Source organism: Balearica regulorum, chromosome 1, assembly GCF_011004875.1.
Source record: "Balearica regulorum gibbericeps isolate bBalReg1 chromosome 1, bBalReg1.pri, whole genome shotgun sequence".
NCBI classification, from domain to species: Eukaryota; Metazoa; Chordata; class Aves; order Gruiformes; family Gruidae; genus Balearica; species Balearica regulorum.
In genome coordinates this window covers 132,542,991-132,563,099 of record NC_046184.1, presented here as the reverse complement: position 1 = coordinate 132,563,099, position 20,109 = coordinate 132,542,991, and the positions used below count along the sequence as shown (strand labels likewise).

At 40.3% G+C, this 20,109-nt stretch overlaps 1 protein-coding gene across 2 annotated transcripts in view; it reads right to left on the bottom strand.

Annotated features, from left to right (window-relative positions):
• The window catches only part of SH3KBP1 (SH3 domain containing kinase binding protein 1), a 235,832-nt gene that overhangs the window by 147,148 nt on the left and 68,575 nt on the right, over positions 1–20,109 (bottom strand). For both annotated transcript variants that reach the window (XM_075775507.1, XM_075775514.1), the window contains exon 3: positions 3,197–3,320. In XM_075775507.1, the coding sequence (XP_075631622.1) occupies positions 3,197–3,320 (124 nt within the window). The remainder of the gene's footprint in view (positions 1–3,196; positions 3,321–20,109) is intronic.

The following is a 20,109-nucleotide window of genomic DNA, read 5'->3' as shown; positions in this document are numbered from 1 at the left end:
AATTTAAAGTGTGGTAATTTGGCCAACAGAGTTTAAGTCATTTAGCAAAAGTTACACAGCAACTCTGTGGCAGACCAAGAAACTAAACCCGTTATTTCTTAGGTGTAGCCCTAACTTCTAGATCATACTCACAACCCTGTAAAGAGAGGAAATACTTACAAATATTAACTCTCACAAATACATCAAGGCCAAGTGTAACAGAGTTGCCTAAATTAAGTCCACCACAGCAGTCATTTCTATTGTTTGTTTCCATTAGGTCACTAGTATTTGTGGTCAGCAAGAAACATTAAAGGATGAGAAATATTCTGGTTTTACTGCCCCCAATGAAAAGCAGACAAAATCAAATCCTTCCATCTTCTCCTGGTCTTTATAACAAAAAAAATGAGTGATTCACAGATGATGACCTACAATTAATAATACCACAAACAGTTGCCACCCTCACTATGTAATGGAAGTACCTACCCAGGTAGGCTAATACCAGTGGTGTTACACCCACTTTAAATTGTTCCTAGATTACATCTGTAATCCAAAGTATTAATGTCCATCACTTACTTGATGAAGTAGGCCTTTACAAGAGGCATTTCAATTTACACTGATTTTATTATAAGAACACCTAATTTTAATACAGTACTTAGAAATATTTAATATGAACAAAGATATAAAGTTGGATCCTAAATATCTTTCTTGTTCAGAAATCCATTATTTTCCTCTTAGCTACTTAGATGTTTCTTACAAATAATTTAGCTGTTTTCCTTGAATACCTGTGGGACACTCATCACTATTCCTCAAGGAAAAACCCTCTACAAGCCAGAAGCCCAAGAGGCCAAGATTCTTCTGCTCAAAATGTAAATGCCTGCTAAAGTGCTGCCACTTAAATTAGGCCAACCAAGTTAAGTAGTAAAACTACGCAACTAACACCACAGCAGCGGAAAAGCACTTATCGTTATCTTGGCAATAAAAACAACGCTCCAGCACAGAATGTTTCACTCCCATGTCACTGGATCTGCTCTGAAGTTCCAAGGAGCAAGATTACATTGCCCAAGCAAATAAATAATACTGCCTACTATTTTCACTGCTGAACAGAAGCTAAAACTTTTAGATGCATCCTTCTCCTTCTCACTTCCTAACAGCAAGGAGAAAAAAAAAAAAAAAAAAAGAAAATAGTACCTCTTTCAGGTCAGGTCACATTCTGTCATCAGTAAACAGACTAAAGTAGGGTTTAACAAACGTCACAGCACAAGAACACTTGAAGAAAATAATCCCTGTGGCATTTAGGGCTCCCTCTTCAGTAAAATATTGCAACACTTTCCACAAGGAGATTTGCCACACAGATCTTAGAAAACTCTTTATTACTGAACACAACAGTAACTACTTGCTTAGCTGTCCTCACTTAAACAAGACTACTTTGGCACCATGCTCAAACCAACCCCAGAAAAAAAGAGGGGAAGCTCTCTTGGCCTTGTTATGCTCTATGCATCCTTACCTGTACTACTAGAGTACGGCATGCTGCAACTGCTTGCTCTGCAGCAATGGAAACAGCTGTGGAGAAGCAGCCAAAATGAAACATTTACTAACCCTGACCTGATGTAGAGGTAGCCATGAGAAGTGCAATCCCCACCAACGAAACCCAATGCAATAACATCATAATATGAAATCTGCTATTTCCAAACCTAACCCCTTCCTCAAGTTACAGATCTTCGTGTCAGTCTTTGCTTCTCTCCTTTCAATAAATATGAAGTTTTGTATTCTCCAGCTACAGACAAAAAAAGAGAACTTCTTTATCTCCTGAATCCTTTAAAGCTTCTGAGCCAGAGGGAAGAAAGAGGAGGAGAAAGCCTGTGCTCTAAGTATTGTATTTGGAGTGTTATCCCCTTGTGACTGAACCAAATCTCTGCATCTGCCACAGCTATTAGCCTTCTCCAAATAGCAGCGGAAGCAATATGGAACAGACTTGGTCCCTAGATAATTTCCCAACTACTCATATGGTTCTGTATAGCAGCCATGAAAAAGAATAATTCTTGGTAATTTAATTCTGCTGTTGCTTGAAAAACCTATGACCCAAAGCAGAAATGTTGGACGTGTCTCCAGATTCAAGATGACATTGCAAACTCAAAAGACAAAGCTTTCTGAGATTTATTTCCAATTTTTTCTTTCAGAGGACATCACTCCTCGCAAAAGAGGTGGAGATTACTCCCCCTCACATTTTAAAGGAAGTAATACATTTTGCAGAAATTATTAAATCTTCCTCACTTGTGGTTGCAAACCTTAGGTTTAAGGCCTCTAGTCAAACTAGCCCAAATACAATATTTGCTGATAATACGGAAGAGGAAATTTCCATATGCATAGTCCTAACAGTATAGAAGACACGCCAAAATGGAAATTACATTACAGCAATGATTAATGACAGCAGATTATTCTGTATAAGACAGCAAGCAAGAAACTATCCAGTGAATTCTCCAGGAAAAACTACAGCCGACCTTTTGCACGTAGGCAATTGTTCTCCCACAAACAAACAGGAGGATAAACATAACCTAACAAAAAATTCAGCTTTTGTATTGCCAATTTTTTGTTTTGTTCTGATATTTCTGAGAGCAGGACTGAGAGCTAGGGAAAGAAACAGAAGATGTGGAGGTTTTCTTTTTAGCAACTCAAAACTCTACATTAGGAATCTGCATTGGGAGTCAAGCCAGACATGAAGAGCACACATTCCGGTCTGAAACAGAAGACAGTGATAGACACTTCCGAGAAAACTAATGTGTTAAGCTTTATGTTTTGTAGTGTTTTTTTTAAAAACTTCTCTGTCAGTAACTAGTCTCTGTCCCAGATAGAACATGAATACATGAATGCGGACTGACATCACTGTGCAAAAATCTCCATATATGCAAGCTGTCAGGTCCTTACTTTAATAAGCTTTAGTAATCTCTTCCCACAGCTTTCCTTAATTAAATGTATCTAGGAAGGATTTCTTTAAGAAGAAAGGGAAGTCTGTGCAAATTAATGTGGAAATATTAGGCATAATAAATGCACCTATATGCCAGTCTAAGAAGACAATGAGATTTTAATTTTTTTTTATTATCGCTGCTATGCCCTTACAGTTAAATAGACTCTAGCTTTATTTCTAGAAACAAGGAAGGTTTACATTTTGTTCTTTTAAAGGTCTGAATTTAATCTGCATTTAAGCTTCCATATACTATACCTTTTTTGTTGGTTCTAATAATTGTCTCAGACAACAGTAAAGGGCTTCCATTGGAAACTTCATTTATAGGCTTCTCTGGTGGTTTGTTGGCAGTATTTTCTTTCTTCATGTCCTTCTTTATTTCCTGCAGAAGATAAGGTGGGTGGAGAGGGAGAAGAAAAAGAAGAAACAGTTAAAAAAAATGTATTACAGACTATTCTAAATCTCCAGCTCCTAAGATTTCTTAAAACTTCTATATATACACCCCTGCCTATTCTAATGCTACCGCAAAGACTCTTTATAAGTTGAAATGCCCCAAAATGAAAGTAATTTTCACTAACTCTTCCAACTGATACTATTTTTTTTCTTTCTAAAAGAGGACAATTCCTTATGTGTGAAAATTGTAGGACAGCTTTGCAAATCTCTTACTGAAGATCACCAAAGCTGAAAGGTGGTGATGGGGGAAAGACTTCTGAGTTTATCCTTCAATTAGCTGTACATTTGACTCACAGGGCAGAATGAAGTTCAGTGCTCCTGATGTAAAGGCAGTTAAGTCTGCTTCCCCTCTGTCAAGAAGCCCACAGAAACAACAACCATAGCAGGAAGAAAAATATTAACTAGGAAAATATGACAAATGTTACCATAATTGGCAGAAGCATATAGAGAGCCTGCTGTCAGATCCGTTGCGAACACTAACACATTTTGCAGCTGACTACCTTTTAAGGTGATCAACTTCTTTGGGCTGGGAGGGACCTCAGCACATTTCTACTCCAATCTCTGGCTGAAAGCAGGGCCACCTGTGGGGTCAGACCAGGCTGTTCAAGGCTTTGCCCAGCTGGGTCTTGAGAACCTCCACGGACAGAGACTGCATAACCTCATGAGCAACCTGCTCTACTGCTTGACTGCTGTTATAGTGACAGAAATTTTCCATAGATCCAGCCTGAATCTTTCAAGTCCCATCTGCTCTCTGCTGTACTCCCCCACCAGGCACCACTGTGAAGGGCCTGGCTCTGTCTTCTGGAGAACCTCCTTGTGTGCATTGGAAGGTTCCCCCAAAGCTGTCTCTTCTCCAGGCTGAACAAGCCCACCTCCCTCAGCATCTCCTCACAGGGCATGTGCTCCAGCTTCCACAGCCACAGAACTTGCTCCAGTTTAACAATGTCTTTCTTTTACTGGTAGACTCAAAATGGGATGCTGTATTTTGGATGTGGACTAATGAGTGTCAGGTAAAGGAGGATTATCACTTCTCTCAATGTGCAGGCTGTTAATGCAGCCCAGGATGCTGTTGGCTGTGTTGATGCCAGGGTACACAACTGGCTCATGTTCAGCTTGATGTCCACCAGGACCCAGGTCCTTTCCAACAGAGCTGCTTCCAAAGCCATCACACCCCAGCCTGCCAGCAATTACTCCTTCCCAGGGACAGAAACTGCCATTTGACCTTGCTGGATTTCATAAGGTTCCTGTCTGGAAACTTCTGAACAGCAGCCCTGCCTTTGAGCATGTCAACTGCCACCTGACACACACACACACACACACACCCCCAATCTGGTGCCATCCGCAAATGCGATGAGATCATTGAGCAAGCATCAGGGACAGGTGATGGCTTCGAACAAACTCTTCCCCTAGTAACAAACCTCTACCTCTCCTCCTCCCTTTCAACACTCCTACATTCACTGCCCTCTTCTACATCCCAGTGCAGTAGCAACCTCCACCATCCCACAGCACTGTACCACACACAGGAAATACTATATATCTTATTTAGGTTTCCAGCATATCAGACATGAACACTAAACCATAGAAAGTAAATTTCTATTTGAAGTTTCTGAAGTTATCTGAGAACAGCATCAACCAAAACAAGAATTTCCAAGTCACTTTCTATAAGATGCACTTTAAACCTGAACTTAATGAATTTTTTTAACCTTTTATGTCCCCAGTCCAATTAGCTACACAACATTAATACAGTCTTCCGTATATGCACATGGCATTTATAGTGTATCAGTATTCTATTAGCAGAGATAAAAGTTTTATAAACTGCTGCCCACTGAGGGCACAATGGATCTTTTATCTAGTGCCATCACATAGGTAAAATAGTACCTAAAACATCACAGTAACCATAACTGAAATAACAAATGTGTATGAATATGTGGATGAAAGGTGAATACATCTGTGTGATAGATGCTGCTGCTGTTAGAAGAAGAAATATTGCACACAGTTCTTGTATAAAAGTGAACCACAGGATAATTCAAGAACACTGCATGCATTTAGAACAAAATGTTATATCACTTTCTAAGAAAAAAAGGACTAGACTAATACATACATTATTCCATGAGCTTTTTTTCACAGCCTTAAACATTAAAATATATAATAAAGGAGTACACCCAAAGCTTGTTGTATTGAAGTTTTAAATTTCTTCTGCAGCTATGTAACAAACTCATGGTATATTAAAAAATTATCTACAGTTAAACAGAATTTGTGAGTCAAACAGCACTTTCATGTGAACAGGACCACAAGACAACAGCCTATAAAAGACCCCATCTTGCCAGAACTTGCTTCCTGTGTATCATTAGTGTGTTATTTTCCATTCCTTATGTCAGAATGTAATTACATCCTCAACTCACATTTTGAAACAACAGTACGATGTTCTTTATTTTTAAAATCCTATTTGCAACTTCAAAAGTGACAGAGAAAATTGTCTGCTATAAGAGAAGGCAGTGCTGCACCCTTAAATCTGCAGATGAATGACTACGGTGTCTTTGCTGCTGCTGACAGCTTTTTAAGGACGCCTTGCTAAGCTCCTGAAAAAATCAACAGGAATACAAATGGCCAACTCCCAAACACTGCCATTTGTTTGTAGGGTGGGAAGTCTTACATTTCCTTTCTCATCCACTATGCATGGGAAAAAGACAGAGACACGTGCCAAGCATTCACTAAGCCAAAATTCATATAGAAAGTACAGCACCTTGCAGCCACCAAAATGGTCTAAGGATTGCTTTTTTCCTACCTTCCCAGTACTGGTTTTGGCTACTTTTCATCACCATTTCCTTTGATGCTCATGAGAAGGGTCATAATTTTTCAGAGCTACTGCCCACCGTAACATGATCAACCTCAGCAGCATGAAATTACAGATCGAGGAGGGAATTGAAAGGAAAAGCGAAGAATTCTCTAAATAGTGAAACAAATCAAGCAAAAGCCACGCCAATACTTCTAAGCTAAAATCTTACCTGAAACATACTCATACTTGGCAATACCCTACAGGAAGCCTGTATCTAAGTGGCTCAGCACACATACTGCAGTAGAGAAATTATACCAGCTTTAAGCCACTTGTGCATCTTTTCAATTTCTGGTCTTAGCCTAAGGCACGAAACTTAAAAACATACAACCAAAACCAAAGCAAAGCCCCACACCTTAAGCAGCCTCACAGCTGCAGCCTGTAGCAAACACTACTGCCAACATTACATCCTCTGTCTTTAACTCACTCTCTAGTATTTTTTTTCTGCCTCTGTGCTGTCTTCTCTTCTGTACTGCCCATCGTTGGGGATCTCAGGATTTTAGGACCTTTCTTCAGCTGTGGCCCAAACCGAGCCCTGTCCATGACTGATTGTTTCATTGCTAAGACACCTCCTGGTCTTCCCGGGCTAGCCCTCTCCCACGCAGTGCCCGGGCATGGCTCAGCAAATAACCCAGCACACAGGCTGTTCCCAAGAGGCAACGTGGAAAAGGCAAGCCTGCAGAAGGGCAGGACAGAGGGTTTTGCCACACGAATTGAGCTATGCCTCTTATCCTCATGACAAAGAAAGGGATCCTGGTGCTGTTAAATTCAGAAATATTGACATAGCCCTTTATCCCCACTCTTACCTGCTGTAAAAAAAAGTATTACTCTAAAACACTATAACTCCCTAGCAAAAACTGCATTTCTGCTTGAAAAATGTAGTGAAAACAAACACAAACAACTCTGGCCACACAGGTATACCAAGACAGCTCACTTCACTGCAAAAATTACACTGAACATGACTATCTTGCATCTTTGGTAAATGATGCAACTATAATGGCCCTAAAAGCTTTGTGTTCCATCAGTAATAGTTATAGAAATCACTCTACATAACCCACTTATTCTAGATTTACATGGAGCAGAAGCCTACTGCATGAGGAACAAGCAGGCAAATAAGCTTCCAAACCCACATGTGGTGGGCTTTTGGGAACCTTCCCCAGTGTATGACAAAATTAATTTCTTGTTCTGGTTTCAAGTTGAAGTTTTTATACGTTATTTCTTTTAAAGAAGAAATTCCATGTACACAAAGCAGTAGAAAGCAAACTTCCACTTAGGACTTTCACTTAGGTGGGAGTTAGGAAGTCCCCAGTCTGCCATGGGTAGTTCAAGAATAGCTGAATTTAAATGCTAACAGAGGATGAACAGAAACTATCAATCCAGTTGTGAGCTCAGGGACTGCCGTTCCTTGAAGGAGGAGCTTGTGTATAAAAAGAGAAAAGAAAGAAGAAAGGTAAGAGACTTTACTGTATTATACTGCTCTAAAATACTGGACAAAAAACAACCTAGAATTAGCTGTCTGCCCAACAAGGACTTCAGTGTACCTCCTGACTAAATCTGGCACTGGTTTCTGGTGATATTTCAACTACAACAAATATACTCATACTGTAATTAGATAAAATCACCACTCACTGTGGGCCAGTCTGCACTTCAGTAGGACAAGGGAGACTGGACAGGTAATGCAGGACATCTGTGGCATGCTGAGCCTTCTCAAAAGGACACAGTGTGAGCACCTTCGCTATGAATCCCTGTGGTGACACTGGTCGGACCAGGCTCAACGACCTAGAGAGCCCTTTCCAGAACCAAGTTCACAAGACAAATCTCCATGAAGAGTCCCACACAGAGCCTCAAGAGAAGGGGCTCAAAGGGATCCTGAGTGCACAGCTTGGCTCTTCACCCCACCGCAAGCATCTCACCCACTCCTCCAATACTGAGATGTTTCTGCAGAATGAGCAGCTGTCTCACTTACAAGGCCTACCTGCAAAGAGGTAGGCTTTCTCAGTGCTAACAGCTTCAAAAATATCTCTAAACCTCATCTTTGGCACTATTTGATACTTGATTTTGGGGCAGTGTCTGGCATAAATTCCATGGGTCAAAATGCTGCATTTTTTCCTAGCCCACACAAAGGTAATTGCAGGTTATTAGCAGATCATTTCCAAGGGGCCGTGCCTCGGGAACCCAGCCCTTAAGTAAATGACCTCACATTTCAACCACTAAATCTAAACCAGGCTCTCTTGATGCCACAAATTTTAACACAGCTTCTACCTCCTGTGTATGTGGGTTTCAGAGTGATTCCAGTATGATAAGCAGTTTTTACTGGGAAGAAGCATCCTTGATCTGACAAATTCTGCAAAAAGTCACTGTGAACTTTAAAAATAAACTTTAAGCTTGATTTGATGAAATATTCAAACATATTATGGGAATGTAAACATACTTTGGAGTACTCTGAAGGCCCTTACACTTTTTACACCCTTTTAATATCTAAAAAAAAATTATTTTTTTAACTAGCCTTCAACCGTACTGCATAGATGCCAGCAGCCAAATCACAATGACAAGATTATTCTTCTTCTAGCAAACTTTGAAATATGGTTTCTCCAAAGAAACACAAAATCCTAGACAATACTTGAGATGGTTTTATTTGGATCTTCTCTAATACAATACTACATCAATACAAGCCACAGAAAATTTGTAAGACATTTTCTGTAAGCTTTAGACCTTGACAAAATATTAACTAACAACAAAATATATAGCGTGATGAAACTCCATCACATAGCAAAATACAATATATTCAAGTGTACCTGTACCCTATTTAATGGCTATTTCAACCTATAAAATCTGGAAATTAAGTAACTTTCACCTTTTTTAAGTCAAAACCTGTTACTCATTGACATGACAGATGCTTTATCCAGCTGGAGAAAGACAAAAAGAGCAGTTAATGGTTGTCAAAGAAAAAAGTCTTTGGTTCACCTGCCATTTTTCTACTGTTGTTTGCAAGATCTAACTTTGTTCTCAAAATTTCATCATTCATTACCTTTCAAGGAAAAAGTCTATTCTGTGTTCCAACATGCTGAAGTTTCCACTCATCTATCTAAAAGCTTCCTTTAATTTATAGCAAATGCTTGAATTAGGTCAGCCACAAAAGTTACAGTTAATATTTGTTACCAAGTCTGAAGGAAAGTACAAGAACTTCTGCCATTTACACTACACCAAAGTTTCAAGATTTTTTTTTTACTCTAGCACTTCTGACCTTTACAGGAAACTCAACTGAAAACATTTGAGGAAATTGCTGCAACCCCTTCCACAACTGTAAATGCAATGAAACGCTATTCTGTACTGCTGCAGGTATGAAATACTCCAGCCAACATTTCATTCCTCATAGTTGCTGGGAGCCATGAAAAATTATGAGAAAAATCACTATGAGACTAAGGTGATTTATCTATGGCTTCCATGTGCAAAGGCAAAACCAGTTCTTGCATACAGGAAGCAAGAGGTTTAATCAAAATCAAAGCTTTCTGAAAACAAAACACATGTATACTGAAAGAGTTAAAAGCTGAGAAATAACGAGGCTTTCACACTTCAAAAATTTACAGCCTGTACATTTCTTGAAATCAAATATGGGAGCAGGAATAAGAACACAGAATCACATGCAGCTTGGGGGAAACCATGCAACACATTTGAATTATCAAAAGATAACAATGGAAATGTCAGGAGTGCTTTGACCCCTCTGAGATACAGCATGCTTCTCCTTCAGTCTCTTTTCTCAAAAGCAATACTTCACATTTCAAGAGACAACTGCCACCATGATTTCCTGCAAACAATGTCTGCAACTTCAAACAATATATGAATTCAATTAACTATTTACATTAAACCTCAAAATATAAGTCTGCTGCAGAGTACATCAATGCAATATTTAGTCGTCCTAAGTAATTTCCTGTGACATTTTCACTAAAACTAGTTAAGAGCTATCGAATAATTATAAACGTGCTTAGATATAAATGCAACTCTGATATTGTCAGGACTCTTGTAGTTCTACTATGAAATAAACAACATATCCAGCAGTGAGGTTGGAACAAAGCTTCCCAACAACTGAACGAGCATCAGTCTGGAAATTATTTTCAACCAGAAAGATGGTGGCAGCACTAAAATCCTGTATGCCTTCATAGTGTTGTCCCAAAAGTGGGATTGTTTACCCAGTGTGCAGTAGGCCAATATACACACAGAGCAGAGATATATTTATTTCAGGTCTACACAGAGATGGGTACTAGGTGGTAATTCCACAAAGCTAGCACACAACACACAGAATCTACAAATATTGATCTTATTACAGGATTAGAAAAACCCACCTCAATTTACGCTAATTGGTTATTGATTACCGCATCATCTACTATTGGTCAAGCATATTTAAATTAACACGCATGCCCCTTGAGGGTGTGTGTGGGTAATCTGAATAGTCCTTTAATTGAGTGGGTGGCCGCAAACTCCCCCACCTGCTAGTTTGACTTCAGGCCTCTCTGGCAATCACCCAGCTCTCGGTGCCTTCTGGGACAGGATGTTTCCTTTTTATCAGTTTTTCAGTTCTTCTCCAAGGATACTCTCTAGCAAAGCATGTTTTTTATCAGTCCTTTGGCTCTTCTTCAAAGGTATAGTCATTATCAAAGTAAGGTAGTGCATTTAACCGTAAATTAAACAGTGTCTAAGCACTAACCCGAACACATTTCTGTCCCTGTAAAGTAGAAAATTCTACCTTATAGATATCAATAGCACTAGCCTTAAACTCCATAAAAAGCAAAATGACAACATTTCAGAGACAATAAAGAAACCACCTAGCTGTTATTTTCCTGGCTTCTGCATCACTTGAGGTTTACTAGTCTTTGGTTTCTCCTTTCTGGGGCAACTACCAGCTCCAAGACACAGAGGCAGAATACGAGACCTTCAAGGACCACGATCAAGACTGAGATCTCTTCATTAGCTGGTCATGACAGGAGACATTTATCAGTAGCTCTGTCAGTAAGTAGAGTGGGAAGGACAGCATGGAAAAAGTGCTTCCCCAGCAGTGACCCCTGGCTTCTAACAGCTGCATAGATCCCATATTGCTGTTGCACACAGCATCTGAGCTCATGACAAGTTCTGCTCATTTCACTGCAGCAGATTTCCACATCCTCCCTCCTCTTTCACTGTTAGCTTATCCCAAGTTTATAGGAAACAAGTTCCCAACTGCCTGTCAGGCATGTGACATAATCTTGGGGAAAAAAATAGGGTTACAGTTCATGAGCCTCCTGGTTTGTGCTAGTACTGCCTAGTTCCGGGGTTATTTCTAAACCACAGCCTCCTAAGCCTCTCTCAAAGAGTTCTTTGGTTACTGTATCTAGCCTTCAAAATCAAGTCTATTTCTGTGGCTCACATGACTTCTATCTGATTTCCAGCTTCATAGAGAAAAGCCTTATGTGTTCACCAAGTTTTACATGCTGAGCAGTGTAACTATTCCAGCAGTAACAGTAGCGGTATGCAAAACGAAGCACATTAAGGATGACAGCTCTGATGTCCCTTACCCTCCTTTTTTTCTCCTGTTGTGTTACACAAAAAAGATGCAATCTTCTGTTTAGCTCTTTCCCAGTGCAAATAAACTCTTGAATGCCCATCCATGTACAGTCAGAAGCGCTGCTTTCATGGCTGCTCAGGTAAGCCCACAGTGCCACCCTTGCTTCTCAGATGAAGGCCTTATGAACACTGCAAAGCTTCCTGTAAGGAGGCTGCTTAGCTATTTATCATATACATCTACAACCTAGCCTGCACAATCATAAATTCCTTACGTAGCCATAAGTAAAGGCTTCAACAGCCCATCTGTCATGTGCATTGTTCTTGCAACATTTAAATATTAACTTTATTATTAATTTTATTTACTTAATATAGAGGCAATACCTCAAACATTTGGGACAATATATTGGGTCACATGAAAACATCCATGCAAAAAAATCAATAGTTTGAATTTAATGCAAACAACTTGCAACAAACAAAATTACTATGAAATGACAAAGCAACAGTTGTTATAAAAGAAAACTAATTCCTATATCCAGTGTATTCTACTACAAAAATAACTGTGCCCCTGGAGGCACAGCGTAACCAGCTCCTGCTTAAACTGCTGGTAACTCCTCTGTGATGTCCCCAGCCTGAGATGCCTGTGCTATGATGCCCTCCTTACCACAGCTCTAAGGAGGCCACACCTGAATTCCTCTGTTCCTCTCCTACACACCAACACCCAGAATGCTACAACAAATTGAAGCTCCTCTTTTAAAGAATCTCAACATTCTTCCTTTTTTGATACAACCTTGTTACATCTTTTGTACATACTTCTGATAATAAAAGGTCTTCTGGACAGGATATACCTATGTAGAAAGCCTTTTGCTTTTAGGAAGCTGAGTCCATGTTTTATAACAAAATTAACAAAAGTCTCAGAATTGTTAAGTCTTATGCAATCTTTCAGCTCTGTTTTTCTATGAACATGAGTGTGTTTTCCTGCGTCCCTTCAGGCCAGGAAAATCTCCCTGTTCCATGCCCTTAGCCTCAGACTTCGTTCTTCAGTTCAAAAGGAGACAGCTCATATTCACCTATACCATTTAGGGTTTGGTGGTTTGGTTGGTTTTTTTTAATTACCAAAAAAGACAAGAAAACAGTAAAAGAAAGTGGAAAGGAAAAAAAAAAAGAGACTATGAAAAAAACAAGGAATACAACAGTAACAAAAGTGGGGAGCACATTTTAAATAATGCGTACCAAACATACAACACCAATTGTCTCAGAGAAAGTCCAAAGGAAAAAAGAATACACACTCTGCTCATTGGGGTTTGGGTATTGGAGACATGCTTGGCTGCAGCAGTAATTAACTTCGCCACCACCAGGACAAGCAATTCATTACATCTTAATGCACTTAACGGACCAAGGCTGAAGATGATAATTAAGAGCAATAAAAAAAGGCAAACTGGAAAAAGATGTTATGCTGGGTGCTGGATGCCATCCTAAGCCACTTGATTCATCCTGACCCCAACACTGGTATGCTGAGGAGGGGAGAGCGGTCCAGGCCTGATGCTCTGTTCCTGATCTCCTCTCTAGCAGGTACTCCAACAGCACCTACAGGATCCCACACCATGGTGGCAGAAAAAATGACAGTACTTCTCTCTGAGCTGTTACAATCTAGGTGTAAGAAAAAGTATAACTGATTAACAGAAACAGCAGATGGCAGGAAGCACGAAGATGCAGAAGTGATCACCATTTGGCAAGTGCTGTGCGACAAGACACCTTTAAGGCAGTTTTTGAAAGACAGCAAGTGAGTTCTTTATGAGCAGATCTTTATGTGCAGGTTTCCCTGGTAGGTGAGAAGTACAAAAGCAGAAGCTTGTTACAAATTTATTAAAGAGGTGAGAAAAACAGAACTTGTCACCAGAACAGGGGTACATAGTCCCACCACCCATGTATGAGGCACTGGGAAGATGGTGACCCAAAGACTCTAAAAATTAAAGTGGACAAGTTGCAGAGCTGATATGGACTTTGCATTTCTGAAACCTTACAGAGAATCACAAGACACAGAAGAAATTGTACAGCTGCAGCAGGTTTCATAACCCACGGGTGAACTGGAAGCAACCTCCTTATTTCATACTCCCATCAAGTTGTCGCTGGCACTCGCCAGTGAACCCTGCAGCACACGTTCCCCTCCCAGGTTTTAATGTAGGGCTGAGAATTTGTTCTGTTTTACATATTTAGCAATGTACGTGAGTGGTGGGGTTCAGGGCATGAGGCACTGCTGCAGCAGGGATTACTGTGGGGAAGATGCGTGGCAACCAGTCTTTAACCGGTGCCCTCCGCTTCCTCCATAACCTTTGTGACAAGGGATGGCCAGCCAGGCTTTCATCAGTTGGATCTCCTGCCTTTCACCTGCGTTTGGCAGCAGCACAGCACAGTCTGTATATGTTTCAGCTGTCCAATGGTCTCAACACAGGTACACACACACACGCCCCTGTGCAGGTGCTTAGAAACGCGTGCTCCCTGCATCCGAAAGTACTGTGCCGAGGAACTGCGGGGAAGCACGAAAGGTGCTTCTCAGCCAGTTTCCCCTCAGTCTAGCTCCAGCAGAGTGAAATTATTCAAGCAATTTCACTTTTTAGTAGCATTAAGTTACTTTCACAAAGGTTCCGTTTTCATCTGACTATTAGAAGCATTATTACTTTGCTTGACAGTGCAATGTCGTTCCTCATTGCGCAGAGTGGGATACGCAGAGTTCTTCTTTGAGCAGAGTGGGATATGTCAGAATTTAGCGTATTAATAGTGGTGTGTCCCCCTCCCCGGCACCTGACCGTATTAAAAAAGGTCTGCTGTAACAGACTACAGTTTTAGAGGGTGATAAATGATATTTTGTGTAGTAGTTCTGCTGTCAGCATAAAAAGCCCTGTGTGTATTACCACATAAAGCAAAGTTGATAAGATACACAAGAAACTACTCGAATACATGAATTCCCAGGGTTATATCTTTGTTCCTTCTCACAACCATACAATTTGAAGTAGATGACCAATACAGAAAAAGAGACAATATACGTTCTTAGAAAAAAAGCAATGAGACATTATCACAAATTGTTATGTGTTAGAGATAACCAGATAAACTATCTCTGTGACACAGACAGGTTCAGAGAGACTAAGTAGCACAAATCCTTTACACAGAATCCTATCACACACCAGATGATCCTCAACAGTAGGATTTTCTAATGAGAACATTAACTGACTCATTCAGCATCCTGCCTTCTCTGTTTAAAATCATGTGGAAGAGTTTTTTTATGAAAGGATTTATCTTCTCTAAATGATAAGTCGTACAGTGAAAAAGAAACAAAACAAAAAAACCCCCAAAACCTGAACAAAGTCACTGTGCTACCCAAAACATACAAAATAAAAAAAATACAGGTGCACAGAATTTCAAAATTTTCATTTCAAACCCTGGTGATGGTCCAAACAGCCATTTTTCTTTCCAATTAACAAGTCAGGAAAAATCATATGAATTCTTATAGAAGTCTTTAACCACATAATTCTACATTACAGAATGAAGAACTGTGCCATAAAAAAAGGTTTGGGCAAATTACATAGATTGCTATTGTTCTTTGATAGACCTGTCTGCAAATACATGCTACTCTATTAAATCAACCCAATTACTCAACCCTCTAGAGCATACTGTAAAGGTTATGCAGAGAAGTCCGCTGCACCTACACAGACAGGGCAAGCATTGTGTAATTCCACTGCATGTAAAATTAAAATTGATATTCCTGAAGATGCATCAGTATTTTAAGAGTCTCCTCAAATAAGTTGAGGCTTTTTTTCAAGAAGAAAAAAGGGCTCGTGAAAATATTTCTCTGGAAAGATAGTTACAGTGTTACAGGATTTTTAGGGTTTTGTTTGCGTAACCAGTTGTATGAAAGCTAGCAAGCATTAATGAAATGAGATCCTAGATTAAATCAGGGGTAATGAGATCAGCAGTAGACACATCATTATTCAAATCACATACCATGTGAATAGTATGCGCTGCCAGACTTGTAAATCAGAGATTAGAATTTAACACTCTTCCTTCTGCAGTCTGACAGTTTAGGGCTAGAGGTCTCTTCATAAATATTGCTAGCATCCACCTGCCACAGCTTCACAAGAAAATGTACTATGATTCCAGTTTTTCCTGGTGCTAAGCACCAACAATTTCAAGAGGGAACTGATGGCAGTGGCAGTTCCTCAGCACTTCTGAGAGCCACGTTCCTCAAGTCTTACAACCCTTGCAGCTGTCAAGTAAAATTTGTTATTTAATTATGTTCCTTCTTAATCTGACCTTGCTTCCGGTAAATGTTACAGCATGTACGGGTTAATTCATGTGAGTTTGGAACGAGGCCATACACCTTGTGGATTCCTTTTTGCTTAGTACAGCCTTCTGAGTTCCAGCATGTTGCTGATACGCTCATCTCCAGTAGTGGTTCTCTTTCCAGTATGTCTGGTATGCAAAAGTTTACTCCAAAGATTGAAGGGGTCATTTTTTTAGGGGAAAAAGAAAAAGTAAGAAGAAAAAAAAAAAAAAAGAGATGAAACTGAAAAGATTCAGAGCAATTATTTTAATAATCTCCATTAAAAGATGTCCCAGAACCATGGAAATCCCTTTATAAAAAGTAGGTCACATGTATCTTTGGAGGAATTAGACTTAATCCTAAGACTTGATATTTAGAAAAGATAGCCCTATTCATAAAGTCTTAAGAGCTGGGAAAATTGACCTTAACCTTAAACAACAGGTCTCAAAAATTCCCTAGTTGACATGGAGAAATGCAACAGGTGTCCTTTACACTTCAGACACTTCTCTTAGTAGAGTGGAGGTGTCTGGACAAATCTTTTCACGGTAGAACCTCTAGGCCCTTCATATGTTCTGTCTGCTCTTTTACAGCTGTGAAAAAGGAACAAGTGAGCGAAAGGAGATGGATGGGTCAATCTATTCAAGCAGAACAATCTTCTATATTTTGGTCTTATCCAAGAGAAAAGAGGTACAAAGAATGCAAACAATACAAGTAACAATGCTCAACACTGATCCAGAATAGCAAAGAGTGTTTCTCAAGACCAAAAAAGGTGTGATGAGTGCTACAACTGCCAGAGAGAGTTTGATATCCCACAGGTATTTGTAGGAGAGGTGCAGCCTAGTATCTCAGATGGGAGAAGATTTGGTGACCGTGATCCTCACCTCAAATTACTCAATCCCATAATTAATGTTTGCAAAAGAGACTGGCATGTTACCTTTGAAGTAATGTATCATACTGAAACTACCTTTACAGTTTCTCAACCTAGTGTTTATTGAGCCAGCATGAAACTTTAAACAAACTTTCATGGCTATCAGAGCCACACAGACTCATCAGCTTGTATTTAAAAAAAAAAAAAATAGAGGACATATTATGGTCAAGTCCATATGAGAAAATCTGATGTGTATCTGCCTAGCACACTCAGCAGGATTCCTGTTTACAGATAAGAGTCGCATGAGAAAGTATGATCTTCGTTTAGATAAGTCTCTTTCCAAGCAGACACAGCTACTTTATGGTGTTTCCCACTGTGACATGTGGTACCAGTATGCTCGAGGCTCACTGCTATTAAAACTCCAGCTTTATAAATAAGACAGAGATGAAAGAAAATTACTAATTATATAGTTCTGCTGAGGGAAAAGGCAAGTTTGAAGATAAGAGTTAAAAGAAAGCAAGCAGACAGCAGGTGCATAGGAGTCATCAAGGATGAAGAAATTGTGCAGTCTGGCCATACAAAAAGATACACCAAGCCACAAGAAAGGCCAGAAGGAGGATCTGGGGAACTACAGGCCTGTCAGTCTGACCTCAGTGCCAGGGAAGATTAGGGAGCAGATCATCTTGAGTGCCACCATGTGGCACGTACATGACAACCAGGTGATCAGGCCCCGTCAGTATGGGTTTATGAAAGGCAGGTCCTGCTTGACTAACCTGATCTCCTACTATGACAAGGTGACCCACTTAGTGGATGAGGGAAAGGCTGTAGATGTTGTTTATCTGGACTTTAGTAAACCCTTTGACACTGTTTCCCACAGCGTTCCCCTGGAGAGACTGGCTGCTCATTGCTTGGACAGGCATACTCTTTGCTGGATAAAAACTGGCTGGATGGCCGGGCCCAAAGAGCTGTGGTGAATGGAGTTACATCCGGCTGGCGGCCGGTCACAAGTGGTGTTCCCCAGCGCTCAGTACTGGGGCCAGTTCTCTTTAATATCTTTACCAATGATATGGACGAGGGGATTGAGTGCACCCTCAGTCAGTTTGCAGACAACACCAAGTTGGGTGGGAGTGTTGATCTGCTTGAGGGTAGAAAGGCCCTGCAGAAGGATCTGGACAGGCTGGATCGGTGGGCTGAGGCCAACTGTATGAGGTTCAACAAGGCCAAGTGCCGGGTCCCACACTTGGGTCACAACAACCCTATGCAATGCTGGTTGACAGGTGGCTGAATACGAGCCAGCAGTGTGCTCAGGTGGCCAAGAAGGCCAACAGCATCCTGGCTTATCTCAGGAATAGCGTGGCCAGCAGGACTAGGAGGGTGATCGTCCCCCTGTACTCGGTACTGGTGAGGCCGCACCTTGAGTGCTGTGTTCAGTTTTGGGCCCCTCACTACAAGAGGGACATTGAGGTGCTGGAGCACGTCCAGAGAAGGGCAACAAAGCTGGTGAAGGGTCCAGAGCAGAAGTCTTATGAGGAGCAGCTGAGGGAACTGGGGTTTTTTAGCTTGGAGAAAAGGAGGCTGAGGGGAGACCTTATCACTCTCTACAACTACCTCAAAGGAGTAGTCGGTGTTGGTCTCTTTTCCCAAGTAACAAGCAACAGGACAAGAGGAAATGGCCTCAAGTTGTGTCAGGGGAGGTTTATATTGGATATTAGGAAAACTTTTTCACCGAAAGGGTTGTCAGGCATTGGAACAGGCTGCCCAGGGAAGTGGCTGAGTGACCATCTCTGGAGGTATTTAAAAGATGTGTAGATGTGGTACTTCGGGACATGGTTTAGTGGTGGAGTTGGCAGTGCTAGGTTAACAGTTGGACTCGATGATCTTAAAGGTCTTTTCCAACCAAAACAATTCTATGATATATTGGAACTCCAGGACTGACTCCTCTGAATCTGCTCATCTTGTTGACGCAGACTGACTCAGCAAGCAGAAACACAAAGATTTCAGCAGCCACAAACTCCTACAGAAATTACCTTTAAGTACTTTTTCATTTAAAAACTTAATACATAAATTTCCATTTTTACATTTTAAAAAGAATCGAGAGGAAGAAGGTGCATATGCTGTATGTGGAAGGAAGACCTACCTGTTCATTGAAGCATTAGCAATTGTTTTTAATCGGGCTTTTTGCTGACCAACTTATCAGAAAAGAACAATCCATTTTAGAACAGTTGATACACTACTGGTCTGAGAGTGCTGTAGGCTGAGGGAAGACACTGAGTATGTCTATACACATTCCTATGTGTTGAAGAAGGCTCACCTACATTTCAAGTAAAGACTTTAGTGTAACCTTAACTATGAAACTGCTATGTCTCCAATTATATATATGCAGAACTGTGTCTTGAAATTCCACTAAATTTCAACTTACATGACTCTCATGAAGACAGAAAAAATGACATGACAATCCAGGACTTTGCTTTTGTTCCCCTACAGCAGCGTACCTTGAAAGTAGCTCTCTGCTGTAAAAGATAAATGTGTGTGTATGCAAAACACCAACTAGAGAAAATTAAGCCATCAGAAAAATCATTGGATAATTAATATAAACGCAAACATCTCTTGAAAAAAAGGAAGGAATCTCATTTAGCAGAAGAGAATATCCTTCCATTTGTAACAAAGATTGAACTCAAGAAATTCCAGGCAAGCTGAGTAGTTTTCTTCCAGGCAATCCACAAGAGGATTCTCTATCCATCCTGTTCCTGAGCTGTATTTCTTATTGAAAAGGCAAAAACCAACACGCCTTCTCCCAGCTACTCTGACAGCTTCTAGAAATTACAGGGTATCTCAGATGTCTTTAGATTTAAACTCCTTCACTGCAAACAGCTTCAAGTTCAGGAGTAAGCTTCTTTTTTTACCTTTACAATATTAACTTTGACACATCAGAGCAGAAACCACTTGGTTCCTTTGTTTTCATTGGGAGCCCTTCTTGACAATTTACTCCAGGTCAAGAAGTATACTTTATGCACAGGTAGTCCTACTGATTTTAACAGGCCTCGTCATGCAGTAAAATTTTTAGGCATTTTAAGTGAGGATAACTTCCTCTGCTCCTTGGAAACAACACAAAACCTAGTAATGTTCAGTCTTCTGAGCAATAATTAATCAGAAAAGAGTGGCTGGCT